This window comes from Morus notabilis, unplaced genomic scaffold (genome assembly GCF_000414095.1).
Source record: "Morus notabilis unplaced genomic scaffold, ASM41409v2 Scaffold477, whole genome shotgun sequence".
NCBI classification, from domain to species: Eukaryota; Viridiplantae; Streptophyta; class Magnoliopsida; order Rosales; family Moraceae; genus Morus; species Morus notabilis.
Window position 1 is genome coordinate 80,209 of NW_010362647.1, and position 24,964 is coordinate 105,172.

Here is a 24,964-nt window from a genome sequence, read left to right on the forward strand (position 1 = left end):
ACTTTGATTATATTGTATCCAACATCATTGATTTTGCTACCTTAGAGCATATGGAGTTGAAGAAGAAGTAAAACTCAGTAAGTCGATGTCTCACCTCCTTTGTTAAAATCCCATGCAAAGCAAGTGGCAACACTTATTTTATCAAAGTGTGATAATCGCGTGTCTTCATTCCAACAAGCTTTAAGTCTTTCATCGTCACCAAGTTCTTGAAGTTGAATGAATACCCTTTGGGAACTTTGACAGAAGCAAGCCATTCACAGAGCCTTTTCTTTTCTTGTCGTAATGATGTGTACATAGCCGAAGGTAAGTAAGCGCTGGTGCCACTTTTCTCAGGAACCAGGTCACTTCTAGTGTTCATCTCCACCATATCCAACCATGCATTAAGACCATATTTAGTTTTATTAGAGATGTCAAGTAGCGTGCCAGCTATCGACTCACAAATATTCTTCTCAATATGTATAACATCCAATCAATGATGAATAAATGATGTACTCCTATTTAGAAGTTCAAAGAAAATGGACTTCTTCTTCTAAGGTCCGATCAACAGCTCATTATTTGCTCCTTTCTTCTTCCTGAAAACCACTTTTACATTCTTGACCATCTCAAACACTTGTTTACCTATTAAAATTCTTGGAGGTGGTATTTATTCAATTTTACCATTAAAAGCTAATCTTTGTTTGCAATATCGACGATTAATAGGCAAGAATCTTCATGACCATTGTAATTAATCTTTCTTCCATGTTTTAACTGAAATGAAGATGTCTTTGTCATGCAAACGAAGCAACCTATGGAACTCTTAACTGAATACCCAGATAGGTTTCTATACGTAGGGAAGTTATTAATGATCCATATCAACATTGCTTGGAGTATGAATGTATCTTTATGGAAACGGTCCTCAACTTTGATCACACTTTTCCACAATCACTTCAGCTCATCGATCAATGGTGCCAAGTAGATACCAATGTCATTTCCTAGTTGATTATGTTCATAAATCAACAAGGTTAACATTAGGATATCCCGCTTCATGCACTATTATGGAGGAAGATTGTAGTTCACAAGTATGACGGGTCATATGCTAAGCTTGCTGTTAAAATTACTATGTAGATTCATTCATTCAGCTGATAAAGCAAGGCGAACATTTCTTGGTTATGCACTAAAGTCAGGATTCCCTGCATCAAATGTCTTTTATTGAAGAGAATTGGCCAGATGTCATAACATGCCATCGTCGACCCTCTTATCATGATGCCAAGTTGGAATGTACCATAACGAATCCTTTAACCGTCGTTCAATTGGAATGTACCATAACACCTTCACGGACACTCCTTTTATTCCATTCGACAGTTTCTTGCCTTTCTTCCACCTAGACTCATGGCACATCGTACACTCATCGAAGTCTTCATACTCTTTCTGGTATTGAATACAATCATTCGAGCATGCAAGTATTTTCTCATACTCCATCCCCGTAGCCCTCAACGACTTCTTCGCCCCGTACATACTACCCGACACTTGATTATCATCTGGAAATGCATCTTTTTAAAATTTTAAAAGTCCCGTGAAACTTGTATCTGACCACTCACCCGACGCCTTCAAGTTTCACAATTTAATCAAACCAGACAACTTCGTATACTTCTTACACTCAACTTCTCAAAGATATCTGGTCAGAGCCCAAATTTTTCCTCCATATCATTAATCATGTCAACCACGTTACTTCTATCTTTTTCATAATAAAAAACAGCATTCCTTTCAATTACTCATCCTATTGGTAAATATCCATTGCTGTAAAAAATCAAAACAACATACCCACAAATTTTAATTATGATTATCACAACAAATTTATACAAAATCACATTACCGAATAAATAAAAACAAACACCTAAATATACACAATCACATCACCCAAAAACCTCTATCTAGTGGAGATAATTTTCATCCACACAGACCTCTATCTACTTATGGTTTACTATTTACGTTTCATATATTTTTTTTTGTTTTATTTTTTTACATTCTCTTATCAAATTTGTATCTTATGGGTGTTAAATCTAGATCAATTTTAGGCGGGTGAAGATTGAAATTGACAACAGATTCGTACGGTATCCAATCAGCGGAACCTACACCGGAGGCGGAGGGTATTTTAAAACACCTGAAAATTTATTTCTATCGAATTTCTCTCTCTTGTGGAGATATATGTACTCCTATTAAGGCCCCGTTTCTTTTCTATGGTTGAACCCATGATATAGATTCAGCTACAATGTTTTCCATTTTACAAAGAATTTGAATTCAAAAATTTATTTATTTATACTAACTTCACCAAACGGACCCTAGAAAGAGCGCATATTAAGAAAACCATCCCTATTTTTTTTGTCAAAACAATGGTTTAATTGATTTGGTTATTGTAGTGATTTGCTTGTTACGTTGATCTTAGTACTTCTCTAAGATCAATGGCATGTTTACTTTGCATCAAAGAGAAAGGATTGATTTTTTTTCGCTTTTAATAAAATGTTTACTTACAAAATTAATAATAGACATTTAGTGGTCTCCACACAATATAAAGAATGAGAAAATAGAATGTTAATCCTTACACACATCTCTATTGATATTTATTCCTTGTTAAAGGGAATGAATTCTTATTTTACTTATTTACCCTTAATGAATTACTACATATATAGTCAATGGTTACTTAATTTTGTACAAGGACTTTTTAGTGATTATATTGATAATGTTACTATTCCTAATTTTAATAAACACAAAAAGGGAATGAGATTTTTCCCAATAAGCATCTACGGAGGCCCGGGGGAGGGGAATTTATATTTCTCTCCCCCCAATAAATTACACCATCTAGTAATCAAGTAAACACTTCATAAGGATTCAATACTTTTCTCTTGACAATTTTTTACGGATTGGTAAAGGCACCCATAATGTTGATTGCAAGTTAACTGAAAGACCATCTTTATTCAAAAAAAGAAAAGAAAAAAAAAAGTGCAGCTCTCCAAATTGCAAGAGCTCTTTTGAAAAATTGACCAAACACTCCCGGAAGCACATTTAGGACTAAGTCTTAGTTTTGAATTGTTGCACTTTCAAATTAAATTTTACTTGTAGCAAAGGTGAAGTAGAAGAAAGAAAATGATAAAAACCTAATTTTAAAAAAATAAATATAAAATTGCATTTGTGAATGTTGCAAGTATTTATGAAATTTTCACCCAATGCAGTACTAATTACGTTATATACGTCTAAAATCAATATCAAACTATTGTGTTGAGATAGATGAAGGGTAATTATCTTGACGATTATATAGGAACTATCTTCAATTCACCGGCCGTACTACTCTGGTATGTGTATTTTTTGTTCATCAATGTAACAATATTTGTACATTCATATAGCACTCGTTTTGTTAAAAAGTAACACTCAATAATTTAAAATCTTCCACCATATTGCATTAAAGTTATTTCAGTACGTTACCACGTTATTCGAAAAAATATTACAAGTTCAGACCAAAAATATTACGTTTTTATAAGCTAATTTGAAGCAGAATCGATTCCTTGGCACACCCATTGTGTTGAGACATTGATTCCATAATTGACCAGGTGGTAGATAGTATTCACAATCCCCATTTTCCAATTCTCAAATTTTCGACATCTAGCAAATGATGAGAACTTTCCGAGAAGAAAATATCTGAAGTCTATTAGAGACATGGAAACCCAATTTGGATTAATCATGAGTTTTGAAGTGACTGATTAGGAGTCTTTCAAGCTTCAATTGTCAATTAAATCATGAGGGAGTCCATTAAGGTTTCTAGCACATGCTACTTGAAAAATATCAAGTTTTCATAGAGAGGGAAAGAAAAGGAGAATATTCAAAAATCCAAAAAGCCACGGCTATCTTTAGCTCTAATGAGCTTAGGATGTGATTCTCTAAGTATTATTGTAGAGAAATGGCCCCATTTTAAGGATAGTCACATATGGGGAATAAAGAGTGTAAGGGGCACTGTCTAAGGGGGCTTTTTTTTTTATTTTTATTTTTTGGAATATCCATCATATCTGGTAAAAATTGGTGATTAAGATTCTTCCTTATCAAATCCTAGGTCAACAAGTGAGCATCTTTTTGTAGCCCCTATGCTTGCATGGACTCATGTACAACTGACATGTCAGCTAAACTGGGCTCCACATACCATGTTCAGGGGCCAATAATCATGTGTTAGAGTATATTCTGGATGAGGGTTTTGTGACTTGCAACTAAATATGCTATTTTCCCCTCCTTTCGACGCTGCATCCACATGGGAGGTAAAGGCTGAATTTTTGTGGGTCTCCTAATTCCAATTGACCTTGTGAAAATGCTTGTTCTAATCAAAACCCTATGAGGGTATTCAAGAATTTGATCCCAACAACTTTTAGAGTCGCGTCGATATATATGAGCCGCAAAAAGTAAGCAAATTGCAAGAACGCCACATGTATAAAATTTGTACCGTAGTTTTAAGACTTGAATACAGAAATAATGACAAGTTATTTTCCAATTTTTAGACGTCAATTGATACGTTCATGCAATTGAAAATTAACGAGTGGACTGTCATATATTTATTTATCGTTTAGTTCATAGATATAAATAGAAATTTAAAATTTTTGTAAAAGAAAACACTGTTGTAAAACCGTTTGAGCTATATGATTATGAAACAAACAGCACTTTCGTATCAAAAACTTTACTCGGATTCGCTTCTCTTTAGGACAAGCATAATTGTGTCTCTTTTTTTTTTAGGCTGTTATATATTATCCATTGAAAAGGAAAAGAACAATGATAATATATAACATACAAATCAAAAGTAAAGTGTTTAGATGTGATAGCATGATGTAGTTAAACAACAGTACCCCAGATGAAGCCTAGACACTCCAATATTATGTTATTCAGACACTCTGATACCACAGGTTACCCCACAATAACAGCTCATTTCTGCGTGCGCTGCGTCGGTCCGCCGCGATTCTTATTCTAACTATATTGCTTTGCTTTTCCTCAAAAAAAAAAAAAAAATATATATATATATGTATATATTATATACATAATATATATAAGTGTGTATATATATAATGAGCTTTGCTCGCCATACCTGCTTGTGGTTTCTCCAACAATGACGTTCCGCCACGTGGCATCTCACACCGCAAGGTCATGTCACAGTTGAATTTAGAAAAACATATACAGACTAGATTAGCAATAAGGAGAAAGAGAGAGAAAAACTTAGATGGCATATGGATATGAATCTTCGAATGGAATTTTAATTATTGCCGTAAAAGGGAAAAAGCATACAAAACAAGGTAGCGAGACAGAATTTTGGCGATGGATGTGCATTTAGATGATCAGGAATTTATTCCAAGTGAAAGAAAGTTACTACTAAGAAAAAAAAAAAGGATAAATAAATTTGTACAATTACTTTATATCTCATTTGGAAATTCAATTTCAACTTTACTTGGTATCAATATCTGTATCAGGCTGCTCAGGGGAAGGTGTATTTGCCAAGTTGTAGGCTGAAAATAGTGTGCACTCTTGTGACGTAGATGTGCACGTTTGCATCCATGTGGGCAATCACATGAAAAACGTTCACGTTAATAAGATGGTTCATTTTAAAATTAGCCGTCAAAAATAAAAGTTATCTCACTTTGCCCTTCACAATTTAAAATGGAACAGAACTCATTTGAAGCGTAAATACATTATAATGATCGGTTTTAATCACTTGTGGGGTTTATGTGATTAATTCAGGGTAATTTTATAACGGTCTTAATCCGTGGGGGGGTGCCCGACAAGCATTTGTGTACTATTAAAAAATTGACCCCTCACTGACATAAATACTAAAATTGCTTATGATAATCTCATGAAGAAGTTTGTCTTATTTTAAGTTTTAGGGGATAAAATTAGACAACCGCCATTATTTAGGGACCAAATTTGACATTATCCTAATAAGATATATAGGAGGTGAAAAAAATCACTAACAAAACGTTTTATCCCAATATCCCAACCCATCTTTAGAGATTATATAAAAAAAATGTACTTTTATTCACACCCGCCTTTTTATTCTCTACATCGCTCTTTTAAGTACTACACACCTTAATGACTTTTAAATAGTTAAATTTATCTTTTACACACCTTTATTATTCCAAAATCACCCCTCACTATTTTTATAATATTATTAATTATTAGCCACCTCATTTTTTTATTTTTTTCATAATATTATTAACTTTTTCACTATTTTCAGGATATGACATGTGGGGTGTGTAGTTAAAAAAAAAAAAAAAAACATATCATTAGTGTCCTTTATGTAATGATCATAATCATGTAACTTGTCTATTAGAATTGTCCTTTTCGTCATTTTATGTGAGGATATTTGCGAAATAAAAAATTTTAATATAAAAAGGGTGTGAAGAGAATAGAAAGGCGGGGGGAATAGAACCACCCTTAAGAAAATTAGAGAATGTGCTTAGATATTTAACTCAGCTAGTTTTGTGTGCTTTTCTCAACTCTGTTGCTCTTAAATTGGTACATAAAGGGAGAAGTGGGGACACAATACTTATAGTACTTGAGCAATGGCGTAAATCTTTGTGCTTTCTAACTAGAAGGGCATTCCTTTAAATTTCCACCTATCTCAGGTAGAAAGAAAAAGAGAAAATTGCTCCACTTATGTTTAGTGTGCCTCTTATTTTTTATTAATACCCTTTTCACTAATACAATTATTTAACTAAAAAATATTAATAAAAAATAAGGAGTAAGAATCTAAACTTATACACTTTAAAGAAAATTTATCTCCTTTCCTAAAATATATATATTTTTAATTAATAACCCAAGTGTCAAACATTCTTAACGTTAATCATTCCATTTTGATTATATTTTTACGTATCATGTTAATTTTGATGAATGAGGTCGTACTTTTGTACGAGCCTAAAGAAACTGGTGTGGTCCTAATGATAATAATAGTAATAATAAATATTTATTATTATTGTTATTGTTATTACTTGTTGACGGTAAAAATTCGTCAACAGAATAATAACGAATTTCTAAATGGTTTACGCGAATTAAATGATTTAAAACACAATTAAAAGTGGAATTTAAACAAGAACACATAGAATTTATAGTGCTTCACCCTCAATTCGAGAGCTACGTCCACTGCGGAGAAGAGAGAAACTTCACTATCTTTGGAAGAATTACACGCACTAATACTCATAATCAGACTTAGGGATTTTCTGACTCGTAATCCCTTATTTATAGTTTAAGTCACCGCCTATAAACTTTCCCTATTTGAATTTGGGTTATTTCCCTTATTTGGGATGGTTTCTCAAAAGATAGAGATTACAATCAATTAGGTTAGTTTCTTTATTTAAATTTCATATATTCGGTTTACAAAGAGCAAATCTTGAAGCAAATCTCGTGAGTCTCATCTCTTGTGTAGCCTCGACTTTGTGAACGCTTTCAGAAGCTTCTTCGCCTACGATTGCAGGTACGGTTGGCTTCATATTATCCTTTGTATCCTATCAGAGCAGTCGACCTCCTTCATATGCCTGACACTTCTTTCTAGCAATCGGCTCCTAAGAGAGTTGTCCGCTGATGTTACAGCTAGGGTTTAGTTGTCATTGACTATTTAATGCTCTTATTTAGGGAGTGTGGGTCTCATGCAAGGTTTAATTTATGGTCCTGAGTTTTACCCTACAACATTATTATAATTATTATTATTATTATTATTATTATTATTATTATTATTATTATTTTATTAGGCTTATGTTAATAAAAATAATAAAATCCTTTCAAAGATATTATAATAAAACCTATTGAAATTTTATAGGCTTATGTTAATTTTATTAAGTAACTTATTTAAGAGAAAAGTACATGACTTCTCATCAGGGCAGAGGGAGGTTATGCCGAGGGAGTATATCGATATGCCCCCTAAATTTTTGAAATTTTGTTTTGTTGCATGTAGTTTTGCAAAAATTTGTATGTACACCCCCCTTGATTTTTGAAAATTTGTTTTGTTAAATGTAGCTTTTCAAATTTTTTACATGTGCCCGCTCGATTTTTGAAAATTTTTTTTGTTGCAAGTAGTTTTTCAACAAATTTTTTATATATGCCTCCTCATTAATAAGATTTTATACATACCCCTTTTTAACAAAACCTTTTCTAATTTATTCCTATTTTTTTTTTCAAATATGTCTTTATTTAAATTTTTTTCCTTTCTAATTTATTTACCCATGTTGAAATAATTTTTATTTTTTCAAATGTGCCCTACTTAAATACTTTTTTTATTTCATATGTTCTTGTAGTTCTTTAATACAACATTTACATACTTTTCAACAAATTTCTCTACTGAAATAATTTTAATATGTCTTTACTTACATATCTTTTTTCTTGCATCCTTTTCAAATATTATTTTCTCTTATGTACCTCTACATAATTTTTTTTTTCAAGTTTGTCACATCAAAATGATTTTTAAGTGCTCTAGTTAATTGTTTTTCACTAAACTATAAGCATTAGAGAATAATAAATCAGGTTAAAGCTAAAGTTTATGAAAATTATATTCAATAAATTGAATATTTATGTCATTCAAAATATTATATAATAGTATTAAGAGTTGATAAAATCTTGACTCTATCACTGTTTGTCATGATTTTATGCATACCTATTATATATTTATGTCATTCTAAATAATTAAGTAATGTCATTATGTCCTTTATTTTTTCTTTATTAATTTAATGACAATTATTGATTTTTTAATTGAGTGACATAAATAATATTTTTTAGGTAGTATTTATGTTTTTTTTTCCATTGTTTAATAACTTAGCATTTTTATGTTTTAATCTTAACAACGTTGCTAGCTTGAACCAAAGGCACCACGATTTTCACGCGGTGTTGAGGGCCATTATTCTTTAGCTTTCTTTCAAATATTAGCTACCCCTTCTATCACCTTCGCAGTCCTTTTTTTCTTTTTTCTTTTTTCTTTTTTTTTTTCTCTTAGGGTCTTTTGAAACTGGATATATGGGTGACCATTGGAATACTTGCCAATGTTTGTTTTTTAGCAATAATGAATTGGGGAATCATGTAAAGAAAAGGGGCATGGGTCATGGGTGGAATTTTATTTCTGTGCATGAACTCAAGACTCAACTAGTAATTACTTCCCATCCGTACAGAGAGAAAGAGAGGATAACACCTCTAATTAATATATATATATATATATAGAGAGAGAGAGAGAGAAAGAGAGAGGGAGAGAACTAGCTAGTTGAGTAAAGAATCTATATTTTAAGAAAAACATACTCGTCTAATGAATAAGGATTCCATACTAAGAGAGGAGAGAGAGAGACTGAGCCAGGTGAAGGGAATAAAAAGGGAACATGGACCCCGCATATGAGGACCTTGAACAACTATATAAACCTTCCAAACCCAAACAACAAGATCACCAACTCATTGACAAGTTCTTCTACTACAACAAACACAAACCACCAAGTACTGTTGTTACAAACCCTGTTCTTCTTAATTTCAAGCAAGCCCTTTACTTCCCTTAAGGTGAGACTCTTCTCTTCTTAATTCTACTGTTCTTTTCTGCATTACCCCATCATAGTTTTCTAAGCTTGAAACTTGTATTAAGCTTTTGTTACAGTAAAATCTTCATCTTCAAGAGAAAAGGGTATTATTATTATTATTATATAGTAATAGTGCAATTCTGGCATGCTTTCCATTGTTTTTCTATGTGGCATTATTTTATGTTGGCTAGCTATCAAGTTGTTATTTATATTACATACAACTATATAAATATAACACCTTAGGTATTTAGCCTTTGACTTTTCTTTAGGCCCCTATAATAACATGACATGATCATCAAATAGTTTAGAACAATAATATTATCATCTTTTTCTGATTTTTGTTGCTTGACATGTTGAACAATCAAGGCAGAAGACAAAATGCAGAGCTGGGGATCAGGAGACTGGATGTGTGGTGCATGCCAGCATTTGAATTTTAAAAAGAGGGATCAATGCCAGCGCTGCCAGTACCCCAAGTACGGCGGCCCTGACCCCTCAACATACGCATACAACAGGACTGAGGTCTTGGCCGGCGATTGGTACTGCAATGCCATGAACTGCGGGGCCCACAACTACGCTAGCAGGTCGCAATGCTACATTTGCGGTGCCTTGAAAAATATGATTGGTTCCGATGGCTGCAGTGTGCCCGGGTGGAAAACCGGTGACTGGTTTTGCACTAGGTGAGTGAATTGATTGACATATGACATTCTTTCTGTTTTGTTCTTTTTAAACATATATTTTGAGCCCAATGTTGGTGCTGAAATTTTTTGAAGCCTAGAAGAGTAGTATTTCATAAGCTTCGAGAAGCAAACTAGTGCACGTAGGATTTTAAAATTCAAAAGAATTGGCGGCCTGCATTGATTTTCCACATATATACTGTCTCTAGATTTCTCATTCATTCGTTGCATTGATTCCCATTTAAAACAAAGTACTTTAAACAAAGTCAATATGTTTAATACATGATGCTTTTCTAGTCACATCTTATTTCTAGTGTATATCAAGAACTTGATAAACAATATTATCACTTTCGGCCTAGATCAGCTTGGTTTTTCTCCTGTTTATACCAGTGGGAGATGTACGTCATTACTTATGAATCGTCACTTTTAACTTTCCGCAGACGATCTTGTACTATACTGTTTACCCTTTCTTGATCCTTTTTGCCTCAAGGGATTGATAACCGTTACATCTACAGTAGTAAATACATTCATAAAAAATTTAGAGAGAGAGACACTACTGCATACAACTTCATCTGTATTAGGCCTAGGTTTGTTGCTTAATGTGAGTGTTTTTTCTATGGCTCAGAGTTGGATGTGGAGAACACAACTATGCTAACAGGACAGTTTGCTATAAATGCAAAACGGCAAGGGATTATGGTATGGACTCCTGCTTATCATTATCATGATTACTTTTTTTTTTTCTTTTTCATTTTTTAATTTTTTTTTAATTTTTTATTTTCCTTTTAGTATGTGAGAGAGGTTTAATATGTGATCTTGGGAATGTTATGTTTTTCTGCTGCAGTTATGTGACAGAATAATGATTGTATTTTCAGGTGGCTCGGAATAAGACGAAAACGAACAATTGAAAGATATTTCAATTTTCTCTTCACGACATCCTTTCTCTCACCAATGGCTTCCTTCTCTCTCCTTTTCTGAGATCAATAAGCTTAGATTTATCCATGTTGAAGGCTTCCTTTTTTTTTTTTTTTTTTTTTTTTTTTTTACATAATTAGGAAGGGTTTCTAGTTTTTATGTTGCAATTCTGACATGAATCCTCTGAAATCCCTTATTTTCTTTTCTATTTTGCATTAATGAAGTACTATATTTGCAGTACCTCTCTCTCTCTCTCTCTCTCTCTCTTTCTCTCTCTAGAGTTCTGTATGTTTGCAGGGAACATAGATTATAGAACACTACTATGAAGTGGTCCAACCTTAATATTAATTGTTGCTAAGACCATCAGAAAATTTGAAGATAGCAATAATAGGGGAAAAAAAAACAGATCTTAGATTCAAGGAATCTCAATGAGTTCCCTTTACAAGACAGGTTATATCTCTCAACTCAATAATTTACGATCCCTTTAAGCATCAGATCTCCAGGAAATGAACAATTATTCAGATAAGAACCAGATGCTCTGTCTTCAAAAGCTAGCATAGATGCAATATCCAAGTTCAAAGTGAGTCAAACTCAACTTTTTTTTTCTTTTTTTTTCCTCTCTTTTCACCCTTCCCTATAGCTTTTTCCGTTTCATTTGAGGGCATAATTGCACTACAAGTAATATTATTACATGTCATTTGCAAGCCAAAATTGGACACAAACTCCATTTTAAAATATGAACTCGATAATAGTACACAAACACACACACAAATATTAGAATCACTTCATTGACTTAAATGCACTTCTAAGCATATTATTGGTTGAAAAGTGACCATTAAAAATAATGTTATGGTTTCCCTTCGACACTCCATTACATCGCTTTTAAAAGATTCTATGCTTGTTTATAAGCTACTTTTTATGCCTATATATGCTTTGAAGATGTTAAGAAATGGCCCAATTCTTGTGAATTAGTTCCCCAACCACATTACATGGGGTCCACATAACAGGGCCATCTGCACATATTGAATGCCTTCTTTTTTATTTTTTATTTTTTTTTTATTTGCGTATCTTAGTCAAGAAAAAGGTGCCAAATTGAGTAGCATATTATATGAAACTTCCTTGGGTCCTAGTTTGCTATCTCATCCGTGCAAACTATTTTTAGATAGAAAAGAAAATTCTAAGTTCCCAAAAACCTGTACACTATTATGATCTGACTGAATATGTAATGTCCTCCACTCCATCATCCAAAATATAAAAAATGTTTTAGTGGACTTTATCTTGTTTTCAATCATATATCATTCTGCAATAATAGTGCTAGAACAGGATGACAAATCTTATCATGAAAAGCCAATATAGTATGCTAGTAGAATTCTCCAATAGTTTTGTTTTCACACACCCACTCATCATCGGAATATAGAAGCACTTATAGCAGAACACTTGGTCTTGGTCTTTCACAATAATAGCGTTAGATCACCTTAAGAGTAACACGTGTCACACTAGGGTTCCACCATGTATAGATTGAAAGTGTCACATAGTTCAATTGATGATAATAAAACTTTCATTCCATCATAATAGGAGAATTGCTAAATATGCCTTTATGATCATAGTTATGAGGTGGATTTTGTGTTAAGAAGAAGGCCAGTTATAATCTAATTATGGCTTAAGTTTTGTTTAGAGAATTGGTAAGTTAATATGGTATCAGAGCATATAGTAGTCTTGAGTTCGAACCCCTATAATTACACTCCCTTTGTTTGTCAAGGTTTTGTTTAATAAATATTATTGTTAACAAAGTGTATATAATACTCTCATCTATGCATCACAACCAAAAGAAAGAAAACTGCTTGGGCGAACTACAGGTGCTAAACATGACAACTAATAGAAAGTGAGTCACATTTTATTAGTGGGTTCTGGTTATCACCACTAGAGCTCCTAGCTTTGTTCTAAAAGAAATCATACATTTGTTACCGGTTTATAAACCAAAACATCAAGTGAAGTTTGTTTGAAGTTAATAAATAGCATCACTGACGACAACGTTACATATGTTTTTTTGCATGGGCTTGCAATACACGTTTCCAACACATGCAGATATTAGGCCAACTGTATATATGCGTGTTTATATATTGAGACATTACCTCAACGGACCAAAAATACTGATAAAGAATTAATCAGAATAAGGATATATAGCTGTATCTTCACACATGAAAGAGGTCTTCAAAGGCCTTCTTTATTATATTCCCCATCTTCTCTGTCACTGACTCACTGTAAATATATATATACTAGATAAATAATAACGCCAACAAGGTTAGCCATATAGCCATTACCTTTGGTTGTCCTAAAGTGAGAAAAATTTATATGGAGCAAATATTCCCGTTAAAGATCACTTGTAGAACCCCGAAAAAAGAGAGAATAAAAAAATCTTTTTTATAAACCACTAGTTTTGTTTGTATCAACAATAACTTATATTCTGGTCAAACAAGAGCTACGAGAAAGACACCGTTTTCAGGCTTCTAGAATTACAAAATACTGTGGCGTGCAATAAGCCATTAGCCAATTGCCAATTAACGACAACGAACTGATATGATTCATGCAACCAGGCATGAATTTGTTAGCGAATTTTGGCCAGAAAATTTGTATGTATCTGTCAAAAAGGCAATTCTTATTTGCTTTGGGTTGGTGCATTTGGTGTATATTATTCACTTGCAGACTTTTGTCTTCTTCAAGCATTTGCTGCAAATCATGCATTTGTCATGGCAAGGATCGTACAATCTTGGTCACCACTGACAGGGTGGTGCAACGGTTAGAAAGCCTTTCCTTCTCCTGCTCTCAGAGTAGGTTCGAGATTTAATATTCTATAGCCCCACTTTAAAGTCCATGTTCGGTCAATAGATTGTTAAGAGTTGTTCAAGTAAAAGAGTGTAGTATTTCATAGTCCCACTTAGGAAAGACACAAGGCTTTGAGTACTACATAAAAAGCCACACTTCATAATAATTATGAAGGTATTAAGAGACACACCCTTGTGGCGCGCGCCGCAAGTGGCGTGGAAAGGCAGGTTATCCTCTGAAAGAGTGGTTCAAAATGTATAAAAGAGATACAGAGGATGCGAATTTACTCACCCTAATTACAATTTTCGTAATTCTCACTCTCTCTCCTTCCCAGATAATCCGTGTTCTTAATTTCTTTCTATGAATTTTCAGTTTTTACTTACAGCAAATCTCAACTGAGAGGAGGCAAATAACGCTTTAAAGAAGCGTATCAAATACGTGTTTCATGTGCACCAAATTTCTAACATAGAGTGGGTGACACTAAAGTTATAGTAGGAGAGTGAGACTGAGCCCTAAAATTTTTCTATACACGAAAAAGGATAAGATACAAAATGGCACTAATAGCCCCCTTTTCATCAACAAGGAGGACAATTTATACCAAATCGTTTTTCTTAATTACTAGTAAAATACGCACACGGGCTCATTTAAAACAACGATTATATAAATTGTCCAAAAAAAAGGAAAAAAAAAAAAAAGATAAAAGGGGGAAAAGAGCTTAAGCAAAAGGTAGGGAAAAAAAAAAGAGGTTGAAAAAGTTAAAAAAAAAAAAAAGCCCAAAAAATAAGTTTTGCTTCATGAAGGGGGAAGAAATCCCTTGCGAAACTCCTTGCGAAATGTTTTGCACCTGCTTCTTACGTGCGAAACGTTTTGTAAATATTGAGAGAGAAATTTATTTTTCTGTAATAATATAGTAAAGATAAAGATAAAGATATGTCCGAAAAGTGGACATTTTCATCTTGACCCCGAACCCCAGCAGCCAGCCCCATCCTCCCCCCCTCCCCCAAAGTAATGTTTTATTTTCATACTAAATCGTTTGTTTTCTATTTTTTATTTAGGGGACCAGTCAAACCCAAGTATAAGTGAATCAATTGGACCACATGATTTGACTAGGTAGCCTTTTATTTATTTATTTCTTTGAGCATAGTCCAAAGTTGGCTTTATTGTTGCAGCCAATTTTTGGGATGATTATAAAATATATACCATGTTTTGGATGGCAAAGAAAAGCAGATGAATGAATTGTTTATTATTTTTGCAAACAACCAAAAGCATGGCAAAGAGCTTGAATCTAGAAGCAATTGGGCAACTTTGCTAGATAAAAACAGCCCAAACCGGATCTCACTATTCTTAAAAACGACAGCATTTTAACGCAAAGTTCATTGTATTCTTGTAAAGTCTGAAGACAATGTCAATCTCACCTCAAGGAAAGCAACTTTATATCTATCATTCATAAGGTTGGTTGGAGGATTATATTTTTACTCCATTAGAGGAGCAGTTAATCTATAAGCTTTTGAGACCAAAAAATGAAGACAGTTAACATATAAATGGCTTTTTGACATTTTGTCCCTTGAATATTTATTATATATTTCTTTTAACAAGCTTTCTTCTAAATTTTAATTGTACAAAATTATTTTCTGGATTTAATAAAATGTTGCTAGAAGGAAATGCTCGCAGGCACAGAACATAACGTGATGTGATCCTCATCTAAAATTTCACTATTCCCAATGAGCAGCATGTAACATGTGTGAGGAAATTTTAACAGCCTATCATTTAGAGGCACTTTTGCAGTACTTTGCTATATTTAAGGTAATTTGTCACAATTAAAAATTAAGAGTAACTTCTCATGTTTAGGTGGGACAATGTCAAAATATACCTTAGAAAAAATTAAAGTTTAGATAAATATCTTACAACTTGTAAACCTCCTATGTAGGCGAAAACTAGCTACTATAAACGGAGAGAGGACATTCTACTTCTTGCCCACTCCGGAAACAGTTTTAGGCATATTTTTAACCAAAAAAGAAGAAAGCAAAAATAAATAAATAAATAAATAAATAATCTAGAGATTGTCAAATGCTTATTCAGCAATTTTCTATATTTGGTGTTCAATAACTTTTAAATGAACTTCGTGAAAGTAGGGTTTATAAAACAATGAAACAGAACCACCAAATAATCACTACTGGTTTTTTTTTTTTTTTTTTTTTTGGTAAAAAAAAAGAAGAAGAACTAATAGCATGATTAACTGTACAAACTTGAAACAAATCAATGGCCAATTAAATCTCGTGAATAATTTTATGGAATCAAATTATTTTTATCAAATTTTGGTTATCAAATGATGTGGCAATTGACATCAAATTTGTGCATTTTCACTCTTTTGCTACATTTTTCACGTAGGTTTTGATGCCACAACTGTTCTCCACAATTGCACTTCCTTTATTAATATATACACGCACATAAAAGAGATAAAGTGGATTTTAGACTTTTTAGTCACCATTTTTCTCCATGTGGCAAAAGCTTCTTATTCTTTTATTTCAACTTTTTCCTTTTTTGTTTTTCCTCTACTTCTTTTTTTCTCGTTTTTTTGTTTCTTATTTTGGTTTTTCCTGATAAGGTAATTTTTCTTAATATTAGGCTATTTAAACATTTTTTTTTTCTATATGACTCAGTCAACTACAATTTTTCATACATATTACTTAAAACTAATTTTTATCCAATTTGCTCGGTAAAATATCTTCCATGCATGTTTCACTTGTCTATACACATGTGATATCCAACCAAAATACATATTTTGACTGGGAAAGTTTATTCATCTTTAACGTATTTGTAAAATGGTAATGACTCTTCATCTTTAAAAAGTGACCCTTATAAATAATTATTATACTGAAACGTCTTTTTTTTTTTCCTTTTACAGTCCCCTATAATACTATTTTGTCATATATATCCTAAGTAGTTTTCTCTTTAGTTTTTCTACGGTAAATCTTTTCTTTTTAATTTATAACTATGTAGATCCCTTTTACTATGTTGAAAATCAAAACGGAGTTTTGTTCCAAGAAAAGTTATAAAATTATTTTTAAAATAAACTCAACAAAACTTAAATGGTTATATAAATAAATTTCTCATTAGATAGTAAATAATAAGCTACTTAAGAGACTCAAACACGATAACACGTGCAGAGCACGTTTTAAAACTAAATGTTTTAAAAAATTGTAATTCAAAACGTAACACTTCCTAAAAGAAGAGGGAAAAAGAAACAAGAAATGTCAATAGTAGGAACCTTAAGGTTTAAATAAGGATTACAAATTTTGGATTGCGTCAAATATACTCATTTTCTTATAGTGCCAATTCAAGTTTAAAATGCCCAATAATGACACTGATAGAGTCATATTCTGTTGGATTAGAATCATGAAATTAGAACTATTTTCGATTTACGTGTATTTTTTATGGGAGAAAACACTGTAACGAACCATCAACTCTTCTTTTTTCTCTCAGTTTCAGTAAGAGGAAATTGCGAAAAAAGATCCTTTGGCCCTCTCGTTTATGGTATTCAATCAGAGGTTCGTAGGGCCAGGGACTGTTATGAAGGCTCTGCCTCTGCTTGCTATATCAAAAAGTTGTATTCAAGTTGTTCACAGGAACACAATGTAACATTTTATATTTACTGTGCTGGGGCCTTATAAATGTACTAGCTCCACAATATATCAAATTTCAGCCACAATCTTAGAATGAGATTTCCATAATGCATATATACAAACACAAACATATAACAGATAAGGTACATTTGAGCAGCACTTGATATACCAACTGAAGGCAGAGAGACAGGCTCGGGTGTTGTCGACGTATAGCACACTTAGAAGCACTCCTCATTGTACTGTGATAAGCTGTCATTTTCCTGACGAGATTATACGTCAATCTAGATTTCAGGCTGTTTTTCGTTAGTTTGAAAAATCTGAAACCTATGATGTAGTAGTTCTAAAAGGAGGGTTTTGAGTCTACTTTTATTTGCCTTTGGTCTCATAATATTTTGAGTTTTGATGAATTTGTTATTATTATTTTCGTAACAATGCGTAGTTATATGTTTTGTTAAATGATAATATGAATGTGATTTTTGAAAGTTATGGGTTTTAAAGGTTAATCAGCACATTGAAGGCTCCCCACAACCAGCTAGTTTGTGCTTGCAAAGTGGTGATCGAAATTCTGGTAAGTAGAGTTCAAACATTTTCAAAACTGCATCACAAGACCTATTTGACATAACTTGTTCAGAATTGTGATTTATGCAAGTTTATTCTCTTATGAAATTCTTATATGATTATGTTCAAAGAGTATTCATGATTAATTATTTTGAAAGAGATTATGATATTTGCTTATTATGTTTTTAGGTTTTAAGAGGTTTTATGGTATGGTATATGGATGAGAGGCTGGGTATGCAGGGGTGCGAGGGACCGGTGCCCCAAATTAGAGAAACTGTCTCTTTGAGATAACTAGAGAAAAATACTAGTGGGAAGTCTCTTGTTGATCGTAAGAGAAAGAGATCCCGCTTGGTGTTTAAGAGAAGAGAATTGGTCAAAATTAGAGATGGTCCTGTATAGAGAGGCTTACTTGGAACTGAAGTTCTGTATTATACCTAAACTAAGAATAAATATAAAAGTTTATGAACAATGTTTAACAAAGAGATTTCAGCCACAGAGATTTTAGATACTTATTTTATTTGAAATCTACTTATTGAGTTTTTTCTCATTAGTTTTACCTTGTGATGCAGATAATGTTGTTGTTACCGAAGAGTAAAAAAAAATGATTTCTAAGGTTGGCTGATTACTCCAAGTCCTACATCTGGCATCTTGCTTATATGTACTTCTAAACAATAGATGGGCCTAAAATGTTTGTTTTTTTTGTTACTATGTCGCTTTTGAATAACTGTTTAATGTCTAAGATTTGTGGTTGTAATCATTTTCGAACTGACTTATTTTGTTCAAAAAAAAAACCTTTATGAAAATTTTGTGATGACTTCAACCACAAATTTCCGCATCTTAAAAATGACATTATTTTAAGTATAGAAAGTATGCTTTAAGTAGCACCACCTCGCTAAATTCGGCCTTAAACCAGTTTAGCGTTGGGGGTGTTACACCATATGTGCTCATAAAAGGAGTGGTTTGATTCTTATAAGCCCTATGATGCCGGTACTTTGTTGACGTCCAATGATTCTAGTGCTGAACTTGTTGGAATTGGTACTGTAAGGGTGAAGATGTTTGATGGAGTTGTGAGGATATTGACAAATGTTAGGCATGTTCCTTAACTAAGGAGAAGTTTGATTTCTCTAGGAGCTTTTGACACTTTGGGTTGTGAGTACTATGCGAATGGTGGTTTTAGGCAAGTCAACCGAGGTGATTTAGTAGTCATGAAGAGTAAAAAAGTGAAAAACTTGAATAAGTTGACTGAGACTATAGTTTTAGGTGGAGCTATGTAACGACCCTTCATGGACCGTTACAATTATCTTAACTTTCAAACATTTACCTCTAAAAAAAAGCGAAAAATAGTTAAGCTTGAAACACTTTACTTTGAATGACTTGAAGAAATCTTAAATTTCTTTTTTTTACATTATAATTTTAAAAATTTTAAACCTCATCAAAGAAAAATAATCTTTAGGTTCAACTCATTTATAAAAATCCATACCGTAAAATAAACTAAAAAAAAAGACCTTAAGTATTCTTCAAATTAAAACCACCATAAACTAAAGTTCCAAAACAATAAAAATAAAAATTTAAAAACTTTGTTTAACATTAAGCACTTTCATTCAATGATCGTTTCTCCCGTTTTCCTATCACGCACCGCTCGCATCTACTCCAAGATTCTCCATAGCTACATCTTACCCTTTAGATTGTCTGCAACATGAAATAACTTATATAAGTAAGAGCATAGTAAGACACTTAATTATCACAAATTTAAATGAACATTTTTTATTCATTAACAATAAACATCGTCATGAGAATAATTACTTTTGAACACATTTAAACTTTAAAATCCATCATATATTGGGTCCCACGTTGTACCACCATAGTGCGCTAGCCACATAAAGCATGGAGTAGCAAATCCCATACCCATTATGGCTATAAGACCGCTCACCGGTCACCATCAAGGGTGTACAACGCCATTTAAAAACATAAAAATACATATATACATTTTTCTTCAAAATGTCATCATATGAAATATTAAAGGCTTCATAACATCATCATAATCATCAAAATCATATACTTCTCAATTCTTCAATTCATGTTGCAGGTGAGAGTGTACTTACATGAGCACCTTACTTATCCTTTTAAAATTTCACAACGGTGACGCGACGAATGAGGTCCTCGGGTGCTCGCCTCTAGAACCATTCATGTCATAAATCATAAATAAGATTACTAAAAAGCCTTAATAACTCATCAAATACATTGACCATGTTAAAACAACATCTAATATACCCTTCTCACCATTCATTAACATCAAGACATATAAAATCCCAATAATTACACCAATTTTCCAAATCTTACAAAAATTGGCAGCCTGATCTTTATCTCTTTAAAAATTCATAACAAATCATAAAAAATTCAAACCGATCTGAAACTGATGCCAAATGAAAATAGACATCAAGATCTTTCTAAAGACACCTTATTTGTTAAAAACGGAGTTCCTTTGATCTCTCAAACACAGTTTTAAACTCAAATCATATTAGCTAGAAAATTCCAACACAGTAAACTCCGAAATACCAAAATAAATTCGTTAAATATAAAATTAATTCCAACCATATGTATACTTTAACCAGCCCTAAGACATGTTCCTAAAACATTCAAATTACACATTCTATAAAACTTCTCATGGCAAAGCGAACTAGAAACATCAATATGACCATCAAAATTCACATATCTTGCAACTCGAATCCAAAAACAATATGCTAACTCATGTTTCTATGAAATCACAATTTATAACATAAAAAGGAAATAACAATATAAGAAAATAACATAATTCCTAACATGACTCTCTAGAAATTATCAAATTATGAAGACACCAAAGCACCCAACACCAAAGAAAATCACCTAATAACCATGAATACTAAATTAGAGATGGAACATACCTTGAAATCTTCTTGATTGTGGCTTAGAAGAACCAAAGGTTTACAAAAGGGGTTAAAATAATGGAGGTTTGATGGCTGGTCTTGGAGGCTCTCTATTGTGGTGTTCTTGGACATGAAAGAAAGAAGAAGAAAGAGGGGAAGAGAGAGTAAGAGCTTGAAAATGTTTATTGGCTCAATTAAATTGATATTAATTGGAGATTAATTCTGTGATTAAATCACCCCTTAATAGCTCGGAGAATGGCTGTCATTAGGGCGTAAAATCGTGTGGAAGGAAAATAAAAGAGTTAGGTCAACTTCTAGAATTTTCGTTCTTATTCGCGTGTAATAACCTGGTCGGAGACTGTTGGATATCCGGATGGTATACTGGCCACATCTTCTTACTCTGATGTCCGATTTGCTTAAATGAGAAGGGGTTGGAAAGCTTATGAAAAGCTCTACAACTTTGTATGAACCAATGGAATAATTTCAGAATTTTAGAGGTCCAAAATAGAGCTAGAAATTAACGTCATAAAAATGGTTCTTTTGTCTAACAAGAAAAATCAAGGAAAAACTTAGAATTTTCCTAAGACACTTAATTCCATGCATTATAACATGAAGTAGATCATATCATGAACATATATATAATTTCTGTAAAATGGCATGAACTTGTTCTTAGCACCTCGAGTCCTCGTCGCGTTTACCTGTAAAATATAGCTCAACGTGATGTTAAAATTAATTAATTATAATATCATAACATTATTCAAGTTAATTCTTAACGTTTATTTCTAGGAATTTTGCCAGTTAGAAAAATGGGTGTTACAACCCCTCCCACCTTTAAAAAGTTTCTTCCTCAAAATTTAGAATAATTCAGGGTAATTCACCCTCATGGTATCTTCTCGTTCTCATGTAGCTTCCTCTATCTTGTGATTGAGCCAAAGAACTTTGACTAGAGAGATCTCTTTGTTTCTCAAGGTCTTCATCTGCCGATCTAAAATCTAAACTGGTTTCTCTTCATAGCTCATATCCTCTTGAATCTGAACTGCTTGCGGCTTGATGACATGTGAAGGATCCGGTATATATTTTTTCAACATTGACACATGAAACACGTTGTGGACATATGCCATCTCCTGAGGAACTCTAGCTTGTAAACTACTTTGCCTATGCACTCAATCACCTCGTAGGGTCCGACGTACCTCGGACTAAGCTTGCCTCTTTTCCAAAACCGCATTACGCCCTTCATTGGTGCGACCTTAAGGAACACCGAATCCCCAACCTTAAACTCTAAGGGCCTTTGACGAACATACGCATAACTCTTTTGTCTAATATAAGCTGTGGCAATCCGTTGCTGAACACTTTCACCACCTCCGATGTCTTATTCACAAAGTAAGTTTTCTCCTTGAAATTAGTAGTCTTCACAAGTTCTGACTCCATCAACTTCTTCTCCCCAGCCTCATGCCAACATATTGGGGATCTACAACGTCTCCCATATAGTGCCTCATAAGGAGCCATCCCAATCGTCGCTTGATAAATATTGTTATAAGCGAATTCAGTCAAAAGTAGAAACTTACACCAACTCCCTTTAAAATCTAAAGCACAAGCTCGAAGCATATCTTCAAGTGTTTGGTTGGTCCTCTCTATCTGACCGTCTATCTGTGGGTGAAAAGCTGTGCTAAATTTAAGCTTCGTCCCCATAGCTGCATGAACGCTCCTCCAAAAATGTGAGGTGAACCTACTATCTTGGTCTGAAATAATAGACTTGGGAACACCATGAAGCTTCATGATTTCTTTCACATACAGCTCTGCCAATTGTTTCATAGAAAATGTCATCTGTATATGGAGAAAATGAGCTAACTTGGTCAATCTGTCAATAACAACCCAAATAACATCAAATCCATTTGAAGTCCTCGGCAATTCAACAATGAATTTCATTGTAATGTCTTCCCATTTCCATTCTAGAATATGAATCAACTGAAGCAACCCTCTTGGCCTATGATGCTCACCTTTGACTTGCTGGCATGTCAAACATTGCTTCACATAGTCTCCTACATCTTTCTTCATTCCAAACCATCAAAACCTTCCTTTAAGATCTACACACATGTTGGTTGAACCAAGATGAAGCGTATATGGAGTCTTATGCGCCTCCTCAAGAATCATCCTCCTCAGTTCATCATCCTTAGGGATGCATAACCGTCCTTTAAAATTCAGTACTCCATCATCTGCTATGTTAAAACCCTCACACTTCCTTTCAAGTACGTCATTTTTTATCCTTACTAGACTTGGATCAAGGCACTGCATGCTCTGGATATCATCAAAAATAGTCAGAGTCAAGGTCATTGCAGATAACTACCCCATGACAATTTCTAATGCAAATTCCCAAATCTCCTTCAAAAGAGGCTTAGACATTTCTTGCAGCGACATTAATGAAGCAGGAGTCTTCCTACTTAAGGCATCATCTACCCTGTTTGCCTTCCCTGGATGGGAAAGGATTTCGCAATCATAATCCTTTACCAGTTCTAGCCACCTCTTCTGCCTCATATTCATATCCTTCTGAGTGAAGAAGTACCTCAGACTTTGATGATCGGTGAATATTTGGCATCGAACACCATACAAGTAATGCCCGTAGATCTTCAATGCAAAAACTACGGCAGCCAACTCTAGGTCATGAGTGGGATAGTTCTTCTCGTAATCCTTCAATTGCCTTGATGCATAGGCAATTACCTTCCCATTCTACATTAAAACTTCGCCGAGTCCCATCTTAAAAGCATCACTGTATATTACAAAACCTTCGTCTCCTTCTGGAATGGTAAAGATCGGGGCGCTGGTGAGTCTCCTCTTTAGCTCTTGGAAGCTCTTCTCACAGTCTTCAATCCATTCAAACTTCTTTCCTTTTCAGGTAAGTGTCGTAAGTGGCATGGCAAGCTTCGAAAAACTTGCTACAAACTTTCAGTAATATCCGGCTATACCAAGGAAACTTCTGATCTCACTTACATTGGTTGGTCTTTTTCAATTGCTAACGGCTTCAATCTTTGCAGGATCCACCATCACCCCCTCTTTGAAAATCACATGGCTGAAAAATGCCATGCGATCCAGCCAAAATTCACACTTAAGAAAATTTTGCATACAACTTGTTATTCTTCAATGTTTGCAACACCGTTCTCAAATGCCTCTCGTGTTCTCCTTGAGTTTTTGAATAGATGAGGATATCATCAATAAAAACTATCACAAACTTATCCAAAAACTCCTTGAACATTCTGTTCATCAAGTCCATGAATGCAGCAGGGGCATTGGTCAATCCGAATGGCATGACCACAAACTCATAATGGCCGTAATGAGTTCTAAAGGTGGACTTAGGAATGTCTTCTTCCTTAATCTTTAACTGGTAGTAACCAGACCGCAAATCAATCATCGAGAATACCGTCGCACCTTGCAGTTAATCAAACAAATCATCAATTCTTGGCAATGGGTATTTATTTCTTATAGTCACCTTGTTAAGGTCCCTATAATCGATGGAGAGCCTCATTGTTCCGTCCTTCTTTTTTACAAACAACAACGGAGCTCCCCACAGTGAATGACTAGGGCAGATGAAACCTTTATCCAACAGCTCTTGAAGTTCCTTATATAGTTCTTTCAATTCAGTAGTTGCCATGCGATATGGAGCCTTGGAGATTGGCCCAGTACCAGGCGCCAGCTCAATCTCGAATTCAATTTCTCTATCTGGTGGCAAACCTGGCAAATCATTTGGGAATACCTTACTAAAATCTCATACAATAGCCACATCTTTGATTTCTAACTTATCTTCTTTCTTTTTATCAATGATGTTGGCTAAGAAACCGGTGCAACCACTAGCTAGCATCTTTTGGGCCTTATTTGCTGACAGAAATAACTTCATCTTCTTTCTCAGTTCACCAACGAATTCGAATTGAGTCTCTCCTTCA

The 24,964-nt window shown here is 33.7% G+C and overlaps 1 protein-coding gene across 1 annotated transcript; it reads left to right on the forward strand.

The window, feature by feature from the left end:
* Window positions 1-9,468: 9,468 nt before the first annotated feature.
* LOC21389401 (zinc finger Ran-binding domain-containing protein 2) lies at window positions 9,469-11,159 on the forward strand. Its single transcript, XM_010102640.2, has 4 exons — window positions 9,469-9,522; window positions 9,906-10,216; window positions 10,839-10,909; window positions 11,086-11,159. Exons 2-4 carry the CDS (start codon window positions 9,918-9,920, stop codon window positions 11,097-11,099), a joined length of 384 nt encoding a protein of 127 aa, XP_010100942.2. The 5' UTR covers window positions 9,469-9,522; window positions 9,906-9,917; the 3' UTR covers window positions 11,100-11,159.
* Window positions 11,160-24,964: the final 13,805 nt, after the last annotated feature.